At 41.6% G+C, this 23976-nt stretch overlaps 1 protein-coding gene across 2 annotated transcripts in view; it reads left to right on the top strand.

Annotated features, from left to right (window-relative positions):
* LOC143297768 (serine-protein kinase ATM-like) overlaps positions 1–23976 on the top strand; it is a 113926-nt gene that overhangs the window by 75318 nt on the left and 14632 nt on the right. For both annotated transcript variants that reach the window (XM_076610238.1, XM_076610239.1), the window contains exons 40-53: positions 1386–1488; positions 5301–5440; positions 7556–7657; positions 9822–9938; positions 11015–11237; positions 12116–12274; positions 15287–15409; positions 16130–16335; positions 16664–16874; positions 18638–18751; positions 20702–20860; positions 22255–22399; positions 22940–23022; positions 23368–23508. In XM_076610238.1, coding sequence (XP_076466353.1) covers positions 1386–1488; positions 5301–5440; positions 7556–7657; positions 9822–9938; positions 11015–11237; positions 12116–12274; positions 15287–15409; positions 16130–16335; positions 16664–16874; positions 18638–18751; positions 20702–20860; positions 22255–22399; positions 22940–23022; positions 23368–23508 — 2026 coding nt within the window. The remainder of the gene's footprint in view (positions 1–1385; positions 1489–5300; positions 5441–7555; positions 7658–9821; positions 9939–11014; positions 11238–12115; positions 12275–15286; positions 15410–16129; positions 16336–16663; positions 16875–18637; positions 18752–20701; positions 20861–22254; positions 22400–22939; positions 23023–23367; positions 23509–23976) is intronic.

Genomic DNA, 23976 nt, shown 5'->3' with positions numbered 1-23976 from the left:
ATTGGTTTTTGTGTTTGTATGATGTGTGTGTGTGAGTGTGTGTGTGTGTGTGTTTTTGTTGTTGTCGGTTGTTGTTGTTTTTTTTGTCCCTGAGCCCAGTCCACAAATTTTTCAAAAATCAGTTGATGTGTGTGGTGGCCAAAAGATCATAGCGCTGGATTCTCACCTGAGTTCGATCCCTGGTTCGACACACCTGGTGGGGGTAAGGGTGGCGATTTTTCTGACCTCCCAGGTCAACGTATGTGCAGACCAGCTAGTGCCTGAACCCCCTTCATGTGTATATGTATGCATGCAAAAGATGAAATATGCATGTTGAAAATCCCGTAATGTATGTCTGTTCTGTGGGTTATGGAGACATGAAAACCCCCTTCATACATCAACCATGACAGAGTCATTGGCAGGTTGATGTAGGTCATGTAGCAGAAAGAAAGGAAAAAAGGCCCCTCTCGAGTGTTGCCCCAGAAACGTTTTCTTTGCAGGGCCTGATTATTATTATTATTATTATTATTAGCATTTACGCCTAATCTCAAAAATAAGCCATAGGCGTTTACAAAAAGGGGGAAAAAACAACAAAAAAACAACAACGTAAATATCAAAAAGGAAATATTGAAAACAAGATACAAAACATTATTGAATTGTTTCCCCCCCCATCCCCCCCCCCCCCACCCCCATCCCTCTCTCCCCCACACACAAACACACGCACAACACACATAAGCACGTGTGCACGCACGCACACAAGTGATAGTACATAATCATAAGTAATACACAATCAAAAATACAACCTACAAATTCTGAAACTCTCACTCACTCACTCACTGGTAGTCATTTTAGTTCTCACTGGAAAGGAATAAGCTGTTGAGAATTATTCAGGAGGGGGAAAAAAAGGTGGGTCTTCAGACTGGATGTGAAAGACTGCAGCGAAGATGGAAATGGGGAGTGAAGGCCTAGAGATAATGCATCCACCTAGGAAGCGAGAGAATCTGAGCGCGCTGGTTCGAATCATGGCTCAGCCGCCGATATTTTCTCCCCCCCCCCCCACCCCACTAGACCTTGAGTGGTGGTCTGGACGCTAGTCATTCGGATGAGACGATAAACTGAGGTCCTGTGGGCAGCATGCACTTAGCGCACATAAAAGAACCGACGGCAACAAAAGGGTTGTTCCTGGCAAAATTCTGTTGAAAAATCCACTTTGATAGGAAAAACAAATAAAACTGCATGCAGGAAAAAAATGCAAAAAAATGGGTGGCACTGTAGTGTAGCGATGCGCTGTCCCTGGGGAGAGCAGCCCGAATTTCACACAGAGAAATCTGTTGTGATAAAAAGAAATACAAATACAAGATGAGTGACTGAGAGGCTGATGATTCCAAAGAACGGGGCGCTTACAGGGTGGAGACCTACCTGCATGAGAAGCAGTGGGAGAAGGCCGTGGTGACGCTAGACATCCAGATGCAGCAGCCTTCACCTTCCACACAGCTGCAGCTTCTGAAGGTTAACACACCTTTCATGTTTACCTGTGTACTTTAGTTAACAGCTACAGCTTCTGAAGGTTAACACACCTTTCATGTTTACCTGCGTACTTTAGTTAACAGCTACAGCTTCTGAAGGTTAACACACCTTTCATGTTTACCTGTGTACTTTAGTTAACAGCTACAGCTTCTGAAGGTTAACACACCTTTCACATTTACCTGTGTACTTTAGTTAACAGCTACAGCTCCTGAAGGTGAACACACCTTTCATGTTTACCTGTGTACTTTAGTTAACAGCTACAGCTTCTGAAGGTTAACACACCTTTCATGTTTACCTGTGTACTTTAGTTAACAGCTACAGCTTCTGAAGGTTAACACACCTTTCATGTTTACCTGTGTACTTTAGTTAACAGCTACAGCTTCTGAAATCCCCAGGATTTCAAAGATGCATCTATCATTCACCTGTACAAGCGAAAGGGGAACCGGCAAGCCTGTGATAACCATCGGGGCATTTCCTTGCTCTCTATCGCAGGCAAGATACTTGCCAGGATCATACTAAACCACCTCACAGCACACCTTGACCAAGGTCATTTGCCTGAGAGCCAATGTGGATTCCGGAAAGAGCGCAGAACCACCGACATGGTGTTTGCTGCAAGGCAGCTGCAAGAGAAATGTCAGGAGCAAAATGCTGCTCTGTTCTCCACCTATGTTGACCTCACTAAAGCCTTCAACACCGTGAGTAGAGAGGGACTGTGGAAGACCATGGCCAAGTACGGATGCCCTCGGAAATTTATTTCCTTGGTCAGCCAATTCCATGAAGGCATGCAGGCTCGAGTCCAGGACAATGGTGAAACATCTGCTCCTTTTCCTGTCACAAATAGTGTCAAGCAAGGCTGCGTCCTGGCTCCAACACTGTTCAGCCTGATGTTCTCTGCAATGCTTACTGATGCCTTCAGAGATGGCGATGTTGGAATTGGCCTAAAGTACCGAACAGATGGCAAGCTGTTTAACCTCAGAAGGCTTCAAGCAAAAACGAAGGTCATGACAGACATCATCAGAGACTTTTTGTTTGCTGATGATTGTGCCCTCAACGCTGGATCTGAAGCTGACATGCAACTCAGCGTGGACAAATTTGCCACTGCCAGCAGGAACTTCGGCCTTACCATCAGCACGAGGAAAACTGAAGTTCTCCATCAGCCAGCCCCAGGGAAACCCCACGTTGAGCCCAACATCACAGTCAACGGTCAGAGACTCAGTGTGGTGGAGCGGTTCACATACCTTGGCAGCACACTGTCACAAAATGCGACCATTGACGATGAAGTGAACGTCAGGATTGCAAGAGCAAGCGCAACTTTTGGTAGACTCTATGCAAATGTCTGGAACAGAAGAGGCATTGGTCTTGAGACCAAACTAAAGGTGTACAGAGCAGTAGTTCTCCCCACACTACTGTACGCCTGCGAAACTTGGACAGTGTACCAACGACATGCCAAGAAGCTGAACCACTTCCACACAACATGCCTAAGGAAGCTACTGAACATCAAGTGGCAAGACGGGACCCCAGACACGGAGGTGCTTGCAAAAGCCACCCTTCCCAGCATCTTCACCATCCTGATGCAGTCCCAGCTTTGCTGGGCTGGACACGTGGCGCACATGCCAGACCATTGGCTGCCCAAAAGGCTCTTCTATGGCGAGCTGCAACAAGGGAAGAGATCACACGGAGGTCAGAAGAAGCGCTTCAGAGATACTCTGAAAGTCTCTTTGAAAGCGTTTGATATCAACCCTGACTCCTGGGAGGAATCTGCAGCGGACCGTGACAAATGGCGCACTGCTGTGCACAAAGGTGCCAAGTTGTGCGAGGCCAACAGGACTGCTGCAGCTGTTCAGAAGAGGCAGGCCAGAAAGTCACGGGCACACAAGCTCCCTGACAATGATATGCCTGTCTTTGTCTGCCCCAACTGTTAGCGAACATTTTGTGCGCAGATTGGACTATTCAGCCATCTGCGCACTCACAGATAGATTCATGAGCATCCCCCCCCCCACCACCCTCCCCCCATCCCCCAGCTGGATGACAATGATGGTCATCATCGATCTCGATGGACACACACCACCACCACAGCTTCTGAAGGTTAACACACCTTTCATGTTTACCTGTGTACTTTAGTTAACAGCTACAGCTTCTGAAGGTGAACACACCTTTCACATTTACCTGTGTACTTTAGTTACAGCTGCAGCTTCTGAAGGTGAACACACTTTTCACATTTACCTGTGTACTTTAGTTAACAGCTACAGCTTCTGAAGGTTAACACACCTTTCATGTTTACCTGTGTACTTTAGTTAACAGCTACAGCTTCTGAAGGTGAACACACCTTTCACATTTACCTGTGTACTTTAGTTAACAGCTACAGCTCCTAAAGGTGAACACACCTTTCACATTTACCTGTGTACTTTAGTTACAGCTACAGCTTCTGAAGGTGAACACACTTTTCACATTTACCTGTGTACTTTAGTTACAGCTGCAGCTTCTGAAGGTGAACACACCTTTCACATTTACCTGTGTACTTTAGTTAACAGCTGCAGCTCCTGAAGGTGAACACACCTTTCACATTTACCTGTGTACTTTAGTTAACAGCTACAGCTTCTGAAGGTGAACACACCTTTCACATTTACCTGTGTACTTTAGTTACAGCTGCAGCTTGTGAAGGTGAACACATCTTTCACATTTACCTGTGTACTTTAGTTAACAGCTACAGCTCCTGAAGGTTAACACACCTTTCATGTTTACCTGTGTACTTTAGTTAACAGCTACAGCTTCTGAAGGTTAACACACCTTTCATGTTTACCTGTGTACTTTAGTTAACAGCTACAGCTTCTGAAGGTTAACACACCTTTCATGTTTACCTGTGTACTTTAGTTAACAGCTACAGCTCCTGAAGGTTAACACACCTTTCATGTTTACCTGTGTACTTTAGTTAACAGCTACAGCTCCTGAAGGTTAACACACCTTTCATGTTTACCTGTGTACTTTAGTTAACAGCTACAGCTTCTGAAGGTTAACACACCTTTCATGTTTACCTGTGTACTTTAGTTAACAGCTGCAGCTCATGAAGGCGAACACGCTTTTCACATTTACCTGTGTACTTTAGTTACAGCTGCAGCTCCTGAAGGTGAACACACCTTTCACATTTACCTGTGTACTTTAGTTACAGCTGCAGCTTGTTAAGGTGAACACACCTTTCACATTTACCTGTGTACTTTAGTTACAGCTGCAGCTTGTTAAGGTGAACACACCTTTCACATTTACCTGTGTACTTAAGTTACAGCTACAGCTCATGAAGGTGAACACACATTAACCTGTGCACTTAAGTTACAGACCTGTTCACCCGGGTCAGTGTTACAAAAATCAGTGACTCCCATCCATTTTACTGTATTCTGGGAAAAAAAAAGGGGGGGGGGGGGGGGGGGGAGGGGTTGGGGGGGAACAAAAAAGCCTTTGACATTTTCAGACTCCCATGCCTCATTTAGATCTGGCCTCATGACCTACATTTTCTGTCAGCAATAAGTTTTGTTGTGGCTTGTCTATCATTATACATGTGGTAGGGTTGACTATGTATGTGTGTGTGTTTATATATATGTGTGTATAGTTTGCTAAGTGCATTTTGGAGTGTATTTGTAACATTTATGTAATGTGTCATATAGAATATTATGTGTCTTGTAAAGCGTCTAGGGCAAATTTGTGGACAGAGTGCTTTATAAGTATCCGTTATTGTTAGTATCATTAGTATTGTTACTATTATTATTATTGTTATTGTGTATTAATCTCTGAACTGTACACAGGCGGTCCAGAGATGTGGAGGAGACTACCTGCTGGGAGTGTGTCTGCAGGGGTTTGAAGACAGCCCACAGGCAGACATCACAGAACTGCAGTATGCTGCAGCGTGGAAGGCGGGACAGTGGGATCTGGATGTCCCGTCCATGTCAGTATACCCTGGCATACATGTTTGTCGTTGTTGCCTCACTGTGGGAACCACGGCCCCCTGACATTTAGATAGGCTTTTGTTGAAAGAAAGAAAGAAAATATTTTTAAAGAGAAGAAAAAAGAGAAAAAAAATCATGACAGCCTTGTATGTAAAAATGTGAAAAATGAAATCTAGTCTTCTGTTGATATAAGAAATACAAGGTTTTGAAATTTCAGGTGAAATTCCAGATAGGCGTATGTAGAAATTTGAATAATGAAATGATGGGCGCAATAGGTGAGTGGTTAAAGTGCTGGACTTTCAGTCTGAGGGTCCTGGGTTTGAATCTCGGTAATGGTACCTGGTGGGTGAAGGATGGAGATTTTTTCGATCTTCCAGGTCAACATATGTGCAGACCTGCTTGTGCCTGAACCCCCTTCGTGTGTATACACAAGCAGAAGATGAAATGCTCACATTAAAGATCCTGTAATCCATGTCAACGTTCAGTGGGTTATGGAACCAAGAACACACCCAGCATGCACACCCCCGAAAACAGAGTATGGCTGTCTATGTGGCAGGGTAAAAATGGTCATACACGTAAAAGCCCACTTGTGTACATACGAGTGAACGTGGGAGTTGCAGTCCATGAACAAGAAGAATAATAATAATGAAACCTAGAAAGATTTGTGTTAGATTTAGAAAAATGAAACCTAGATAGCTTCTGTTAAAAGGTTTTGAAACTTCAGATGTAAATCAAAGAAGACTTTTGTAAAAAATCAAAACTCCAGAGAGACGTGTTAATGTAAAAAACAAAAAAATCTAGACAGCTTCTGTAAAATGTTTTGAAACTTAAGGTTTATCACTTTTATTAGTTTAGTGTATTGTTTTTGTTCAACCCTTTCACTGACAGGAAAATAAAATTTAAGTGAAATCTATTTGCCAGGGTTTTTTCACAAAAAAACGGGTATGTATTTTCAAAAAATTCTGTGCTCTTTGTTATTAGAGAAAGACCCATAAAAGTATATATTTTCTGAAAGGTAAATGAATAAAGAATACAAAACACATGATGTTTTCCTATTTTATATATTTTCAGTGACATGCTGTTGTTTTGAAATAAGTGTTTTATTTTTTGTCACATTTTCAACTTGTTCATTACAAACATTAGTCAGGTAATTTGCCCTAAAATATATTTTCTGGATAAATGGATAATACCTGCACACACAAATTATACTAGAAAAACCACAGTTAAAAAAAATTAAAAAGAGACAGATACACAATGCATTGTGACTTCTCCAAGTAATAATATGGATGGGCCACATCCCCTCGGTCTCCACCCCTCTCCTCTTCACCCCTCTCACACAGTCACTTCATCCAGTTCTCACCAGACTGCATTGGCTGAGTGCCAAGAAAATCGCCCACACTGTGTCCTGCTAATAATTTGGTTACTTTCTGCCGTCTGCTACAGCTGTACAGTCAGCATCACTCACTGACAGTCATATCTTGGCCAGTCTTTTCATTGCTCCTTTATTTTCTGTCAAATCGTCCTATAAAAGTTCATCACTGTCTTCTCCTTCGAATTTACGCTTCAATTCTTTCTGAGCATCAGCTAAAGAAAGCAATCTTGGTTGATTTTGGGCAACACGATCGTGTGTCTTCAGCACAGAGTCCGACATTCTGTTGAGCTAGCAAGGAGAGGAGCCAGGCAAACACTGCAGCAGTAACCCAACCAAAACGTTCAAATAAAGGACTGCCTCATGACATACATGGGTTTTCTAGCTATGAATAGAATCTAGAAAGATTCCCCAAGCTAAAGCTACCAATATTTTTGTCAGTGAACTCAACGCAAACCAGGGAAAAGTCTGAATATTTCGATGATGAGTTATCTCGTCATTGTGGCAGGGAAGTGTACATGCTTGCGCTGACGAGTTATCTCATCATATAGGCAGCCTAGGGGTTAAAATTTATATCTCACCATAGCATGAATGTTTTGAAACTTAAGGTTTATCACTTTTATTTGTTAGTGTATTGTTTTTGTTTTATTTATATCTCACTATAGCATTTTTATTGTATTTTATTGTATTTTTTATTGATGGTATAGTTGAGGGCTTTCTGCATGTTTGTTTGTTGACAATGTAGTTCAGAGAGTTCAGCCCCTTTCCACCAGTCGCTGTACAGCTGTCTACATGCTGTGAGAGATGACCAGCCCTCCATGGCACTTCGCATATTGGACCACTCCAGGTTGGTTGATGGTTTGGTGGTTTATCTTTGTTTGCTTGTTTTTCTTTTCTTGCTTTGTTTTATTACTGTAAACACATCATTTTACTTGGTTTTAGAGTTATGCATGCATGTGAATGACTGGTGCGAAAGCGCTTTGATTTGTCTCTGCACAAGATTCAGCGCTATATAAATACCATTATTATTATTATTATTTATTATTACTTGACGTGAAGTTTAGTGGCCTATTGACATGAAGCCCTTAAGATCAAGTTGTTCAGGGCTTGGTGCGCTGAAGGTTGAGTTGTTTTAGTAGGGTTGAGTCCTGAATATCTTCTTCTTCTTCTTCTTCTTCTACTGCGTTCACTCGTATGCACACAAGTGGGCTTTTACGTGTATGACCGTTTTTACCCCGCCATGTAGGCAGCCATACTCCGTTTTCGGGGGTGTGCATTCTGGGTATGTTCTTGTTTCCATAACCCACCGAACGCTGACATGGATTACAGGATCTTTAACGTGCGTATTTGATCTTCTGCTTGCATATACACACGAAGGGGGTTCAGGCACTAGCAGGTCTGCACATATGTTGACCTGGGAGATCATAAAAATCTCCACCCTTTACCCACCAGGCACCGTCACCGTGATTCGAACCCGGGACCCTCAGATCGAAAGCCCAACGCTTTAATCACTCGGCTATGGCGCCCGTCGTCCTGAATATCATTTTAAACACCCGCAATCTTTTTTTTTTTATGAAAGCGCATTATCTGTGTTTAAAAAAAGAAAAAAAAATAGATATAAGACGTTCCAGTTTCCATGAAAAAAAAAAGCTTACCCTTTTTTGTATTTACACGTTGACCATCATGGCTTTTTAATGAACTTGCTATGAAGCGCAATTTGAACTAAAGGCAGTCACACATCCCACTGCAAAGCTTAAGTGCACAGCTGGTTTTGGAGTCATGGTCAGTAAAGTCTTGGAGCAGAAGGGAGAGGGGGGTGTGGCGGGGAGTGGCAGGGATTTTGAATTTTTTGAGACTGGTGGATACTGGAGATTTTCTTTCTGTAGTTAACGACCTTTCACTGTAAGTGACATTAATCAGGGGGGGAAATGCAACCAATGTGAATGTGTGTGTGTGTGTGTGTGTGTGTTCATGTTGAAGATAAGAAAAACAATATGCAAGCTCACACACACACACACACACACACACACACAATAAAACAAGACATACGTACACATTCACGCCCATACACTCACACACACACGCACGCACGCACTTACATTTGTTCGTTTGATAGCACGATCATATACGCATTCAACTTTCCATTCATCATGGCATGGCAGCAAGTTGACTGATTAAAAGCAAACATTTGCAGAAGAAGAAAAGAAGAAGAAGAAAGAAGGAAAGAAAGAAAGAAGAAGAGCAACAACAAAAGAAGAAGAAGACACACACACACACACACACACACACACACACTCCCCTTCTCAGCTTTCCTAGACTCCCCACAGAAAGGTAACCCAAAGACTGGTTGATGGTTTTTCATTCTTTCTGAGTTCAGGGGCTGCAACTGCCGCATTCACTCATGTCTGTGAGTGGGTTTTTACACATTATGACCATGCTCACTTTACCAGCTATACCAGCTTGTTGGATTTTATTGGCACTGTTGAAGTTGGGTACTTTTTGACTCACTTGTGTAAACAAAGTGAGTCTATGTTTTAACCCGGTGTTCGGTTGTCTGTGTGTGTGTGTGTGTCCGTGTGTCTGTGTGTCCGTGGTAAACTTTAACATTGACATTTTCTCTGCAAACACTTTGTCAGTTGACACCAAATTTGGCATAAAAATAGGAAACATTCAGTTCTTTCCAGTCATCTTGTTTAAAACAATATTGCACCTCTGGGATGGGCACAAAAAAATTTTTAAAAAAGAAGCCTAATTATATGCAAACTGCATTTACTGTTATATTTATATTTTTTGTATTCTCTAAACTTGGCACTTTGACCTCTTATTCTGACACAACAACAAAAGGAGTCATTATTATCATTTTTTTGTTCAAACAGGAACTTCTTTTGCTAAGCATGGAATTTTTATTTATTTTGCAAACGTACTCTGTAATTAATGCTAGGGGACTTAATTTATCACAAGTGAGTCTTGAAGGCCTTGCCTCTCTTGTTAAATTTTTTTACCTTTCACAGGCAGAACTTGCTGAGGACGTTTGACGTGAACATGGAGAGCTGCCGCAGTGTGTATCCCCTTCTGTCTCAGCTGCAGTGTCTGCGCCAGTTTGAGCGACTGACCAGCGCCTTCGCCAGGTGAGTGACTGAGTGTGAAAATGTGAGCTCTCTGCAAAGGTTTGATACATTATTGACGGGTGCAATAGCCGAATGGTTAAAGCGCTGGACTTTCAATCTGAGGGTCCTGGGTTCGAATCTCGGTGCACTTGGTGGGTAAAGGGTGGAGATTTTTCCGATCTCCCAGGTCAACATATGTGCAGACCTGCCAGTGCCTGAACCCCCTTCGTGTGTATGCGCACGCAGAAGATCAAATACGCACATTAAAGATCCTGTAATCCATGTCAGCGTTCAGTGGGTTATGGAAACAAGAATATACCCACCATGCACACCCCTGAAAACGGAGTATGGCTGCCTACATGGCGGGGTAAATTAAAAAACAAACAAACGGTCATACACGTAAAATGTTACATGTCTGTCTGAGTGTGTATGTGTGTGCGTCTGAAATCTGATTGAATGACACAGGAAACGAATGATGAGCGCCCAGTGGCAGCCGTCAGTCAGCTCTACCCAAGTAGGCAGCCTGTGGTGCAAATGTCCCCGTGTATGTAAAGCGCTTAGAGCTTGGTCTCTGACCGAGGATAAGCGCTATAGAAGTATCCACATCAATCAATCAATTATGGCAAGGTGTGTGTGTTTTATCTGAGTGGTGTGTGTGTGTGTGTACAACATCAAAATGCTGTCTGGTGTCCCATTTGCACTGAAGTTCCTCTGTTGTTTTTTTTGTCTTTACAGTTATTATATTTGCTGACTTTTTATTGTAGAATAAGCAACTTCTGTTGTTGAGGAACAGTACTTTTTTTGTTTCCACTAATCTCTCCTTATTTAGATACTTATACAGAAGTGTTAACATCAGTTTTTCTCACAGCATCCATATATATTCACCCATTAACACAGAATTATAACACTAGAAACATTCTCAACACTTTGCTAATTGATAATAATTCTGGACACATTTCATCGAGATATCCTCAAGACCATACCAACAACAATGAAATGACAGATCGTCCTTTGTATTTATTTAGCTCTGAAGTATAACCCACTTCATGTAGGAAAAGAAGAACGATGTTGAGTGCATGAAGATGCATCATTGACAGGGGAAAGAAGTCGGAGGAGCTCGGCTCTCTGCTTCACAACTGGCAAAAGGAGGAGACGCATACAGAGAGAGGTGACTTTGAGTTCCTGGAGCCAGTGTACAGTCTGCGAGTGGCCGCTGTGCGTCTCCTGTCATCCTGCAAGGCTCACCCCGACGCCCAGACAACGCTGCAAAACGTCCTGCTGCACACAGCCAAAACGGCCAGGATGGCTGGCTTCTATCAGGTTTCTTTTGTTTTGTCTTTTATCTGTTTATTTTCTTTTACTTCATTTTTTCTCCTTCTTGTTGACTGTTTGAGTGTTCCGTGTTTTCTTGATTAAGTCCTTTCTTGGGACTGGAGTCCATCAGTTTGGAGATTTCCATATCAGTCTGGGTTGACCGTATTTTGTCTTGCAGCATTGAAAACTTGTTGCAACCATTTCTTCTTCTTCTTCTGCATTTGTGGGCTGCAACTCCCACGTTCACTTGTATGCACACGAGTTGGCTTTTACATGTATGACCGTTTTTAGCCCCCCCATGTAGGCAGCCATACTCCGCTTTCGGGGGTGTTGCAAGCTTTTAACTGTAAACCTCGTCATCAGCCCTAGTGTGTAACGTGTGGCGTTTGTTCAAGAGATCATATGCATTGATACACTGTGTGTATGGACGCTTGTTGTGTGTGGGTACGCATGTGTGTGACGTTGCGCATGCACAAGCACTTATATGTATATGCACATATATCTAAATTCCTATTGTATTTATGTCTATGATTTTCAAATTTTGTGTGTACCTTTTATGCACTGTTCATGTTTGTACTTTTTTTTTTGTAATGAATTATCCCCCATATATTCCTTGTGACCCTGATACACTTGGTATTTTGTACTTTTTTTTCTTTTAATGAACTATCCCCCTATTATTCCTTGTGACCCTAGTACACTTGGTAGTCAAGACATGTTGTGTTCAATCCTGTTGCGTTATTGTATTCTGTTCTGATTGGCGTTCGGGTTACGCTGCTGGTCAGGCATCTGCTTGGCAGATGTGGTGTAGCGTATATGGATTTGACCGAACGCAGTGACGCCGCCTTGAGCTACTGATACTGATACTGATACTGGCGTCTGTGCAGATGTCAGAGCGGTGTCTCCATGAGGTGCAGCACCAGACGGACATGTCTCCGGCCACCAGTGTGCAGGCTCAGCTACAGCTGGCCCAGCTGTTCTGGGCACGCTCGGAGCAGATGACCGCCAAGCACGTCCTCAAGTCCCTCATCAAGCGCTGCCAGGGGGTGGGACTTGTGTCTGTTTTTGCTTACCGGGGCTGGGTTGAACGAACCAAGTAGCACAGAGTTCTGTTTGTGTTTAAGAATGTTCCTGAGCTTTTGGAATTAGCATGCAGTTTGGAACTTTCTTTTAAGGCCAGACACTACAGTCTTTCTTCTTCTGCGTTCACTTGTATGCACACGAGTGGGCTTTTACGTGTATGACCGTTTTTACCCCGCCATGTAGGCAGCCATACTCCGTTTTCGGGGGTGTGCATGCTGGGTATGTTCTTGTTTCCATAACCCACCGAACGCTGACATGGATTACAGGATCTTTAACGTGCGTATTTGATCTTCTGCTTGCATATACACACAAAGGGGGTTCAGACACTAGCAGGTCTGCACATATGTTGACCTGGGAGATTGGAAAAATCTCCACCCTTTACCCACCAGGCGCCGTCACCGTGATTCAAACCCGGGACCCTCAGATTGACAGTCCAATGCTTTAACCACTCGGCTATTGCGCCCGTCAGACACTACAGTCAAATAACAACTTTTTTTTCTCTCTGACTATATCTCTCTTTTTTTTTGTCTGCTAGGTGTATCATCACTTGTAGATCACAAAAAAAAGTGTTCTTAGATTTCTGTGAATACCCGTTGCTGTGGAAACAAATCAAAATGGCTGCCAAACAATGTATCAGAGAAATTGGGTTTGTGGTGCATGCAGACACTTTTTGTTATGTGGACTTGATACACAATGACATTATCTTCATTTTCACATGAAATTGTGTTGATTCTTTAATTATTGTACTTTTTATGAATTTTTGAAATTTTGGGTATTGCGAAATCCTCAAAATTTACAGTGGGTAAAAAGATTGGAACTGCTATGAATTAAAAACCCAGAGAATATTTTCTTACATACTGACAAAACTTCAGTAACATGTCATAAAACAATCATGCAAAGTCTCATGGTTGTAGGTTTTACTCATCATTGAGCAAATCCAAGGCATGTTGTCAAGGCCAGAAACTTGACGACTTGCATCGAAATTGAACTAAAATAAACACTTTTGTGATTCAGCAAGCAATCTTTATTGGCAATTTTTTCATTGTTAAAGACATATTTACAGTGGAAAAACTTATGCATATGATAGAAGAGATGTTCAAGAATCAAAATCCATCAAAAACTAAAATCCTCAAATCTTGAAACATCATTTTGGTCTGTTTTGCACTGCCGTGTCCCCCCTTAACACAAAGGCAAACTTAGCGCTGCAGTGACTGCTCATGCAAGCCAGCCCTGCAGTGTTGTGATTGTGCGTGTGTTTGTGTGTTGTGTGTATGTGTTTTTTGTGTGTTGCGTGTGTGTGAATGTGTGTATGTTTGTGTGTTTCATTTATTTTATTTTAATTTTATATATACTGGGATTTTGGGGGGGTTTTGGGGTTTTTTTTTGCTGTGTGCAGGGATTAAATTGTATTCAGACATGGAAATCTGGTTTTCAAAAGTCAGCATCAGCTTGTTGCCAGCAAGCACAGACATGGAAATCTGGTTTTCAGAAGTCAGCGTCAGCTTGTTACCAGCAAGCACAGACATGGAAATCTGGTTTTCAAAAGTCAGCGTCAGCTTGTTGCCAGCAAGCACGGACACAGAAAAATAGTGGTTAAGTTTTTCAGGTTCAGGTTTATTATGATTTTTTTACAGCATCATGTACAGTTGCTGGGCGTGATGATAAAAATTTAAAAAAAACAACCACCACCCCCAAAGAAATGAAAAAAAAATACTGTCAGGCTTCCCTAACAATGCTGTCTGTGTGTTCATTGGTTGTCAACACTAAAGTGATGGATTTGAACATACTTTACTTGATGATCAGATGGGTGAGAGACCCTGATACATCGCAGTTTGTCATCTTTCCACTGGGACAGTTTTTTTTGTTTATTTTATTTTATTTTTTTTTTTTTTTTTTCTCAAGGCCTGACTAAGCGCGTTGGGTTACGCTACTGGTCAGGCATCTGCTTGGCAGATGTGGTGTAGCGTATATGGATTTGCCCGAACGCAGTGACGCCTCCTTGAGCTACTGAAACTGAAACTCATTGGCTTCTATGTAAAGATCAAAGCTGGAAAGTTGTGGCACAAAGATGGTCAGACATTGCAACTCATTGGTACAAACAAAAATTACCTGAAATGATGGCTGTCTAGTTCACTAATTCAGTAGGAATTTTCTGCACTCAAGTTAGGTTGACAAAATTTTCCTTGCATTAAAAGTAAATTGTTTGGGAAACTGACTAGCTGAAATGGCCTCTTTTTTTGTGTGCCCAAAATCTGACAGCTGTGTGGTAGTGAAACACTCAATGAATGTCCAGAAATAGATGATGAATGACGGGCGCAATAGCCGAGTGGTTAAAGCGTTGGACTGTCAATCTGAGGGTCCCGGGTTCGAATCACGGTGACGGCGCCTGGTGGGTAAAGGGTGGAGATTTTTACGATCTCCCAGGTCAACATATGTGCAGACCTGCTAGTGCCTGAACCCCCTTCGTGTGTATATGCAAGCAGAAGATCAAATACATACATTAAAGATCCTGTAATCCATGTCAGTGTTCGGTGGGTTATGGAAACAAGAACATACCCAGCATGCACACCCCCGAAAACGGAGTATGGCTGCCTACATGGCAGGGTAAAAACGGTCATACACGTAAAAGCCCACTTGTGTGCATACGAGTGAACGTGGGAGTTGCAGCCCACGAACGCAGAAGAAGATTATGAATGTTTACTGCATCATTTTGTAGTAACATGTGTGCACATGCATGTGTATTGTTATTTGGTGGGGTTTTTGTTTTTTTTTTTTTTTTTTTTTTCTTGGTTATTAAACAAGATACAAACATACAAAAAACCACATACAAAGAAAAATCCCATTCATGCACAATTTTTGTCTATGTGTTTTCATTAAGATGGACAGTGTTGCTTTCTTTAGTAGTTGACGGATGTTTACGCGTGTGAGTTTTTCTCGCTCCAGTGTGCAAATGCTTATGTGTTGGTTGTTGACAGGAAGGGGAGGAAAACGGTGAAGCTATGCGCTTGTTGACCAAGTCTCTGTCTCTGTACGGCAACTGGCTGGCTGAGACGCGGTCTGAGACGCCCTCTGTTATCATGGAGCAGTACTTGGAAAAGGTGGGGGTGTTGTTTGTGATTTTCCTTTTTTTCTCCTCTTCAGAAAGAGAGAAGGAATGTCTGATCGTATGGCTGAGAGAGGGACAGAAAGGAGGATCGGGTGAAGAGTGTGTGTTAGGAATGTCTGAATATATGGTTTATGGCTGAGAGAGAGAGATAGAGAGAAAGGGGGATAGGGTGGAAGAATGAGTTGTATGAATGTATATGACATAAGAGAGAGAGGGGGGGGGGTTAGGGATAGAGTGTGTATGTATGTCTGTCAAAAGAGGGCGCTAGTCAGGGGTGCAAAGGGGAGGTAACCTACTTCAGGAGATTATCAGCGGTAGCTACTTTCGTTTTTTCCGCATAGGCGGGTAGTAGTTTGCACAGGACAGGAATCAGACCCCTGCCGGAGTCTGCACGAGTGGGTCACAGTAAGTATGTTACTTAAACATAATTTTAGGAAGAAAATTTCCTTTTCTTCAGTTTCATTGATTTTTTTTAATGTTTTTATGTCTATTTCTCTTTGGGTCTCATTACCATCGTTTTTTAACACTGTTGAGGGAATGGTGGGGGATGGGGAAGTATGATTCTGTGTCAGCAGATATTTCTGTATTCATTATTTATTTTTGTTGACAGATTTATATATATTTGTGTGTGTGTGTGTGTCAGCAGATGTTTCTGCATTATTGCTCTGTGTCAGGGGACGTTTCTATGTTTCTCACTGCTCTCTGTCTGCAGACTGTGCAGCTTTTGGAGAGCAGTCAGAACAGCAGCGGGCCAGAGGCTGTGGACGGTTACTTTTCCTTGGCCCGGTTTGCGGACACCCAGTACCAGAACATCGTGGACTACATGAACTCCCCGACCTTCGAAGCCAAGCAGGCACTCATGAACAAGGCTGCTGCTGAGTACGAAAAGTACACTGTGCTGGAGGAGAACAAGAAAGAGTGAGTTGGAGCTCAGACGTTCTTTAATTCTTTGTACTCTCAAGTCCTTAAAACCCTCTTACCCCCAGGTCGCCCAGCACTAATCACCCATGAAATCCCATGCCAAGAGGAATAAGTGTTGCGATTTTTAATAGTAGGTAATGATAAAAATTGATTGAAAATATAATTACCTTCTTTTGTTGCACATAGTTACTTTTCCTGCGTTCTACACATAATAAAGCCGCAAAAGGATTTTTGTTTCCAGGCTCATTTTGCTGTGTACTCACACAATGAAAATAAAAGTCAAAATCTTTTACGTTGATCATTGATATTGCTGATGCATGGACAGTCGCTACTTGCGTACCCTGGAAAAGCAAAGCAAGATCGACAAACAAGAGGTGGCGGCCATGACTGAGGATCGGAAGCGATTCTTGCACCACGCAGTGCGGTGTTACGCCAGCTGTCTTCAGCACGGTGACACGCACGATCTGCGCATCTTCAGGCTGACCTCCCTTTGGTTTGACAACAGTGCCTCGCCAGAAGTCAACGAAGTTTTGGAGGTGTGTGGCTTGAGACTTGTGATTGTTAGTGGTTCGTATGAAGTGTCCAATATACTTTGTATGGAACAGTTACTCAGTTTCTACATATACTGGTAAAGTTGAGCATACAATTGGCTTTCAAGTTCAGTCTGTGGTTGAACGGACTGTATGTGTCTTTGGAGAGGTATAAGAATTTTTATAAAACTATCTCTATTGGATTTTTTTCATTTCTTGTTCATGTTTATTTATTCATAAAATTTCTGTCATCTCCATTCTGTTCTTCAGTAAGCTGCCAACTTTGACGTTTTTGCCTGAACAAACTTTATGTGGCTGTGTACCAGTTTAAGGCACAAAATTGTGTGTCTTCAGATTTAAACTTGTCAGTTTGGATACTATTATATCTTATTCAGCCAGGTTTTCTTCAATGACAATATTAGGACTGCATTGGCTGGTGGTATTTCTGCATAGTTGTCATTTTCCAAATAATACAGATTGATATATCTGTAAAATCTTGCATTTTTGTGTGGTTGTTTTTTCTAGCCTTCAAAATCTTTCTTTTTCAGACATATTTCTGTCATGCATACACTATATAACACAATCAGTAAGAGTCTCAAGAGCAACATTGCTATTTGCAAAAAAATATGAAGCAAACACAAAAAGCATAGGAAGTTAAAATCCTTGTTGACTTCAGCAAAATAGAATAACTTTTGCTTTATTTTCAACATGTGAGTGTGTGTTTACTGATTACCAAAGAAAGAAAGATATCAAACAGTGATTGTCACAGGCATGTCTGTTGAGGATAGATTTCTTCTTCTTCTTCTGCGTTCGTGGGCTGCAACTCCCACGTTCACTCGCATGTACACGAGTGGGCTTTTACGTGCATGACCGTTTTTACCCCGCCATGTAGGCAGTCATAGTCCGCTTTCGGGGGTGTGCATGCTGGGTATGTTCTTGCTTCCATAACCCACCGAACGCTGACATGGATTACAGGATCTTTAACGTGCGTATCTGATCTTCTGCATGCGTTTACACACGAAGGGGGTTCAGGCACGAGCAGGTCTGCACATATGTTGACCTGGGAGATCGTAAAAATCTCCACCCTTTACCCACCAGGCGCCGTCACCGTGATTCGAACCCAGGTCCCTCAGATTGAAAGTCCAACACTTTAACCACTCGGCTATTGCACCCGTCGTTGAGGATAGACAAAATTGTGTAATTGTTGCTGACCATCTCAGCAGCCTCCTTAAGTGTTTTTCTGTCTGGACTTGACAGTTGGACATTCTTACTATGTTGCATTCTTTTTTTGCACCCTGTGACGTGTGAGGTGCCCGCTGGCGTTTTGGGGTTTTGTTTGTTGTTGTATACAGTTTTGTGTATGATGTATAATTATGTTTAGTGGGTTTTTTTGGGTTTTTTAATGCTCTTGTAGGATTGGTCAACATCAGAGGCATGTCTTAGACATGTGTTTGAATACAACTGTACCTGTACCTAATTTTCTTTTCCTTTTGTGTGGGCATGTGTTTTGGTTTTGTTTGTCAGCATCACAGGTTTTGGTTTTGTTTGTCAATGTCAGAGGCATGTCTTAGGTCTGTGGGTGTGTGAGGCTGACTGTATTTTGTGGGGGGTTTTGTTTGGTTTTTACCCAGTTTCTTCAGAATCAGTGATGACATTTTTTTCAGCCCTGATAACATGGCCCAGTGTGGTTGGCTGGGCCAGGCTGCAAGCAGCTGAGCAACACAGATACTGTTTTCCTTTGGTGATCTCAGAACTGACCGCTGTTTCAGGAGTGTGCTCAGAAGCTGAAGAGCTACAAGTTTCTGCCGTTACTGCACCAGCTGGCGGCCAGGATGAGCAGCAAAGTGAAGGACAACCAGCTGTTCATGCCCACCCTGAACATGGTGATGAAGGGGTTGTGTGTGTGTTGTGGGGGTGTGTTGTGGGGGTGTGTGTGGGGATGTGTGTTTTCCCAGCCTTGATGGCTGGAAAAAGGCTATGTGACCATCAACATTTCGTTTATTTTTAATGTGAGAAACCTTGCAACACTTGGAAAATAGAGACTTCTGTCTGTCTCTTTCAGACACATACACACACAAAGTGAGACACACCTGGACACAAATACAAGCATGCGCACACGTGCACACACACATGCAAGCACACTCTCACACTGACACATATTTTGTGATATGGACATCAAATTAACTTGAACACAGACTCAGCAGACATGCACCCAGCATGGAAAATGACGTAGAATCATGGTGCTTGCATGCCAATAACAGAAATGTTCTGGCATTGTTACACCTTTTGTTGCTTTTTAAAAGTGATGCAGTACTAGTTTCTGCCCCTGTTGTAGCCCTGTGTGGTTGGCTGGTCAATGAGCAACAATGGTAAAAAAGTAAATAAAAGAGAATGTCTGCTGTTGAAACTGTGTGTTCAATATCATGTCACATCATGTTGTCAGCTGGTCAATAAGAAACAATAATAAATAAGTAAATAAAAGAGAAATGCTGTTAAAACTGTGTGTTCATTATCCTGTCACATCATGCGGTTGGCTGGGCAATAGGAAACAATGATGAATAATTAGATGAAGAAGTTTACTGTGGCCTTGTGTTTTTGGCTGGGCAATAAGAAACAATGATAGATAAATAGATGAGGATATCTGCAATGGCCTTGTGTCATCAGCGAGGCAATAAGAAACAATAATGAACAAATAGATGAGGTTGTCTGCTGTGGTCTTGTGTTGTCCGCTGGACAATAGGAAACAGTGATAGATAAATAGATGAGAATGTTATAGTGGTGTGCTTAATAACCTTGTCACATATTTGTCAGATTTTGGGACAATGGGAAACTGATAGATAAATAGATGAGAATGTTATAGTGGTGTGCTGAATAACCTTGTCACATATTTGTCAGATTTTGGGACAGTGGGAAATAATGATAGATAAATAGATGAGAATGTTATAGTGGTGTGCTGAATAACCTTGTCACATATTTGTCAGATTTTGGGACAATGGGAAATAATGATAGATAAATAGATGAGAATGTTATAGTGGTGTGCTGAATAACCTTGTCACATATTTGTCAGATTTTGGGACAATGGGAAACTGATAGATAAATAGATGAGAATGTTATAGTGGTGTGCTGAATAACCTTGTCACATATTTGTCAGATTTTGGGACAATGGGAAACTGATAGATAAATAGATGAGAATGTTATAGTGGTGTGCTTGATAACCTTGTCACATATTTTTCAGATTTTGGGACAATGGGAAACTGATAGATAAATAGATGAGAATGTTATAGTGGTGTGCTTGATAACCTTGTCACATATTTGTCAGATTTTGGGACAATGGGAAATAATGATAGATAAATAGATGAGAATGTTATAGTGGTGTGCTGAATAACCTTGTCACATATTTGTCAGATTTTGGGACAGTGGGAAATAATGATAGATAAATAGATGAGAATGTTATAGTGGTGTGCTTGATAACCTTGTCACATATTTGTCAGATTTTGGGACAATGGGAAACTGATAGATAAATAGATGAGAATGTTATAGTGGTGTGCTTGATAACCTTGTCACATATTTGTCAGATTTTGGGACAATGGGAAATAATGATAGATAAATAGATGAGAATGTTATTGTAGTGTGCTGAATAACCTTGTCACATATTTGTCAGATTTTGGGACAATGGGAAACAGAGATATATAAATAGATGAGAATGTTATAGTGGTGTGCTGAATAACCTTGTCACATATTTGTCAGATTTTGGGACAATGGGAAATAATGATAGATAAATAGATGAGAATGTTATAGTGGTGTGCTGAATAACCTTGTCACATATTTGTCAGATTTTGGGACAAGCAGCCACAGACCACCCCCACCACACACTGTGGGTGTTGCTGGCCTTGGCACACGCCAACAAGGATGAAGAGATCATTTCTCAGGGCCAGTCGGCCAAACGTCGAGGCAAGCTGGCAACAGGGCGGAAATCGAGTGAAGAGACGGAGGTAGGTTTGTGTGTGTGTGTGGTTTTGTGTGTGTGTGTGTGTGTATGCTTGTGAGTGTGTGTTTATGTATGCTTGTGAGTGTGTGTGTAAATGTGTGAGTGTGTTTGTGTGTGTGCAAGTGTGTGTGTGTGTGTGCTTGCTATTGTTTCCTTATATATTGTTATATATTGTTTTTTTATTGGACTGTTTGTGTAGTTTTTCCTTTGGAATAGGATATGGCTTTGTGGAATATTGGAAATATGTTTTTAACTATCCAGGAATATTGGAATATTGGACTGTTTGTGTAGTTTTTCCTTTGGAATAGGATATGGCTTTGTGGAATATTGGAAATATGTTTTTAACTATCCAGGAATATTGGTATCTGCAGACACAGTTTATGATCTGCATTGAAGATATACATGCTTGCTCAACTGAATAAAACAATTTTGGCTTATGTAGCATCTTATGAAATCCAAGCTAAATATTGTATAGTGGATATTTCACTAGAATTATCGAGATTCACAAGTTTATATTAGTTTAGACCTGTTTAAGACTTTTCCCTTTATTATGTAAGAAAATGTGCATTGATACGATAAATCCTAAAATGAAAATCCAAAAAGGGCAAAGAGGAGCATTAAAAATCAAAAAAGAAATAGGCAGAGTGACTTTATCTTTTGCAAAACAAAAAGTATAGAGCTTTGAGCAAAATATTAAGGAAACAGCTATAATGGAAAGTTTTGCACCTTTGTCTTAACGCAAGAGAAAGAGATGTTGTACTTGTTTATTGTGGTCAGATCTGCAAAACACAGCAAAATATTTATAGATTAAGGTGTTTTATTCTGGATGAGAATTCATTTGTCCTCTTTTATCAGGTTGAAAGAAGAACAAAACATTTTGAAAGTCCAACGCTTTTAACCTCTTGGCTATTTCGCCTGTTCCTGTGGTTCAGACCCAGCACCCTGTGCTTTAACCGTTGAGCTGTCACAGCAGACAGTGATTCTTCTTCTACTTCTTCTTATGCGTTCGTGGGCTGCAACTCCCACGTTCACTCGTATGCACACAAGTGGGCCTTTACGTGTATGACCGTTTTTACCCATGTAAGCAGCCATACTCCATTTTCGGGGGTGTGCATGCTGGGTATGTTCTTGTTTCCATAACCCACCGAACGCTGACATGGATTACAGGATCTTTAACGTGCGTATTTGATCTTCTGCTTGCATATACACACGAAGGGGGTTCAGGCACTAGCAGGTCTGCACATATGTTGACCTGGGAGATCATAAAAATCTCCACCCTTTACCCACCAGGCGCCGTCACCGTGATTCGAACCTGGGACCCTCAGATTGACAGTCCAACACTTTAACCACTCGGCTATTGCGCCCTGTCAGCAGACAGTGGTGTGTGTGGGATGACAGGATCGGGTGCAGGCAGCCCAGGCACTGCTGGAAGAGCTGAAGAGGAACAGCAAAGTGGCCAACATCGTGAGGGACATGGAGATGCTGTCCACTGCCTATGTGGAGCTGGCCAACTGGTCTGTGGAGCAGCACCGCAGGGAGACCAGTGAGTTCGAGTCTTGGGTCCTGTATAGTTGAGAGGTGGCCTAGTGGTTAGGCACCGAGCTGCGAAGTGAGTGTACACATTTTGAGTCCCATGTACAGACCAAGATTTTTACTCTCCCCTCTCCACTGGACCTTTTTTTTTTTCTTTTTTGATGAGATGATATACTGAGGTTCTGTGTGCAGCATGCACTTAACACGTGTTAAAAAAAACTCCAGTCAGGCGCATTACTAATAAGCCAATGCTCCACCCCCTTTTACTTCTCCACCCAGATTTTGATTTTAGAGATGGAGAAAAAATTGCAAAAAATATTTATTTTGATTCCCATCTGCTTTAACAATATTTTTTTTTTAAAATCAGATATAAGCTGTTAGAAGTTTGATTTACAAGATTTTGCTTCTTACACAGGAATGGTACCATTGTGAGCATTTAGTTTATCTTGTTGTCGTCGTTCACACTGTAATTTGCTAGAAGAACAGTTTGTTGTTTTTTTAACTTTTTAAATTTATTTTCTTTGTATATCTTTTTAAATACTACTTTCAGGGCCTGTTCCATTGCCCAGGACACTGAAGATTATGTCTGTAAAAGATTTGACCAGCGTAGCAGTTCCGTCCTTAGAGATGAAGGTAACGTGAAATTTGTAGGTGTTTTATCTTTGTTGTGTTTATTATTTACAACATATTGATTCCTCATGTTTGTCAGCAAGTGTGCTTGGTTTTTTTTGGGTTTTTTTTATCAGTATATGGATTAGAGAAATAGATGGCAACAGTATTTTGTTTTGTTCACAAGTTTTGTTTTGTTTAAATGCTGCTTTATTTTTCTTCTCTTTTCTCATTTGCCATTTACTCACAAAGATGAACTCTCAAGACAAAATTAGTGGTTTTCTGTTGTATGTTGAAGGTGCTGAAAATTGCACAAAGCTCATTGTATAGTATTTGGAGCCTCTGTTAAACATTGCTGCTAAATTTCAGGTGGATCCCAGCTGCAGCTACGACAATATTGTATCTGTTGTTGGGTACCAGTCAACATTCCGTCTGTGTGGTGGAGTGAATCTGCCCAAGATCATCGCTTGCCGCTGCTCTGATGGGGTTGAAAGGCGACAGCTGGTTAAGGTCAGAGAGATTAATGTATTTCATGAACAGTAGTAATTAGATGGATGGGAGTATTTTATTGTATGGATTTCAATACTGGCATGTTAATGATAATGATGTTTTTAACAAGAATTTTTCTTTGTTTTACTGTGTTTGGGTATTTAGACGTTTAAATTGGCCACTGAAATCAAAGCAGCAATTTTTTCAGGATAGAAATCAGTCACAGTTTGTTCTGGGAATATGTAACTATGTGAAGGGACCACTTTGAGATCTGTCTTCACAGCTGTCTCATTCTGGTTCATGCCTCTTTCCTTAATCATTTTCTCTCTCTCTCACCTTAATTGTACAGACCAAGGTTTCTTTTCTTTCGCAACTCCTACATTTTAGACTTCACTGTCACCTGAAGTCCATCATAAACTGTTTTTTAATTACACATACTTAACCGTGACTCCAACTAGTGCAGACTCTGGCAGGGGTCTGACATTCCTG

The sequence above is a fragment of the Babylonia areolata genome, chromosome 23 (genome assembly GCF_041734735.1).
Source record: "Babylonia areolata isolate BAREFJ2019XMU chromosome 23, ASM4173473v1, whole genome shotgun sequence".
Taxonomy (NCBI): domain Eukaryota; kingdom Metazoa; phylum Mollusca; class Gastropoda; order Neogastropoda; family Buccinidae; genus Babylonia; species Babylonia areolata.
Note: the sequence above shows the minus strand (reverse complement) of the source record. Positions and strands in the feature narration are given on the sequence as shown.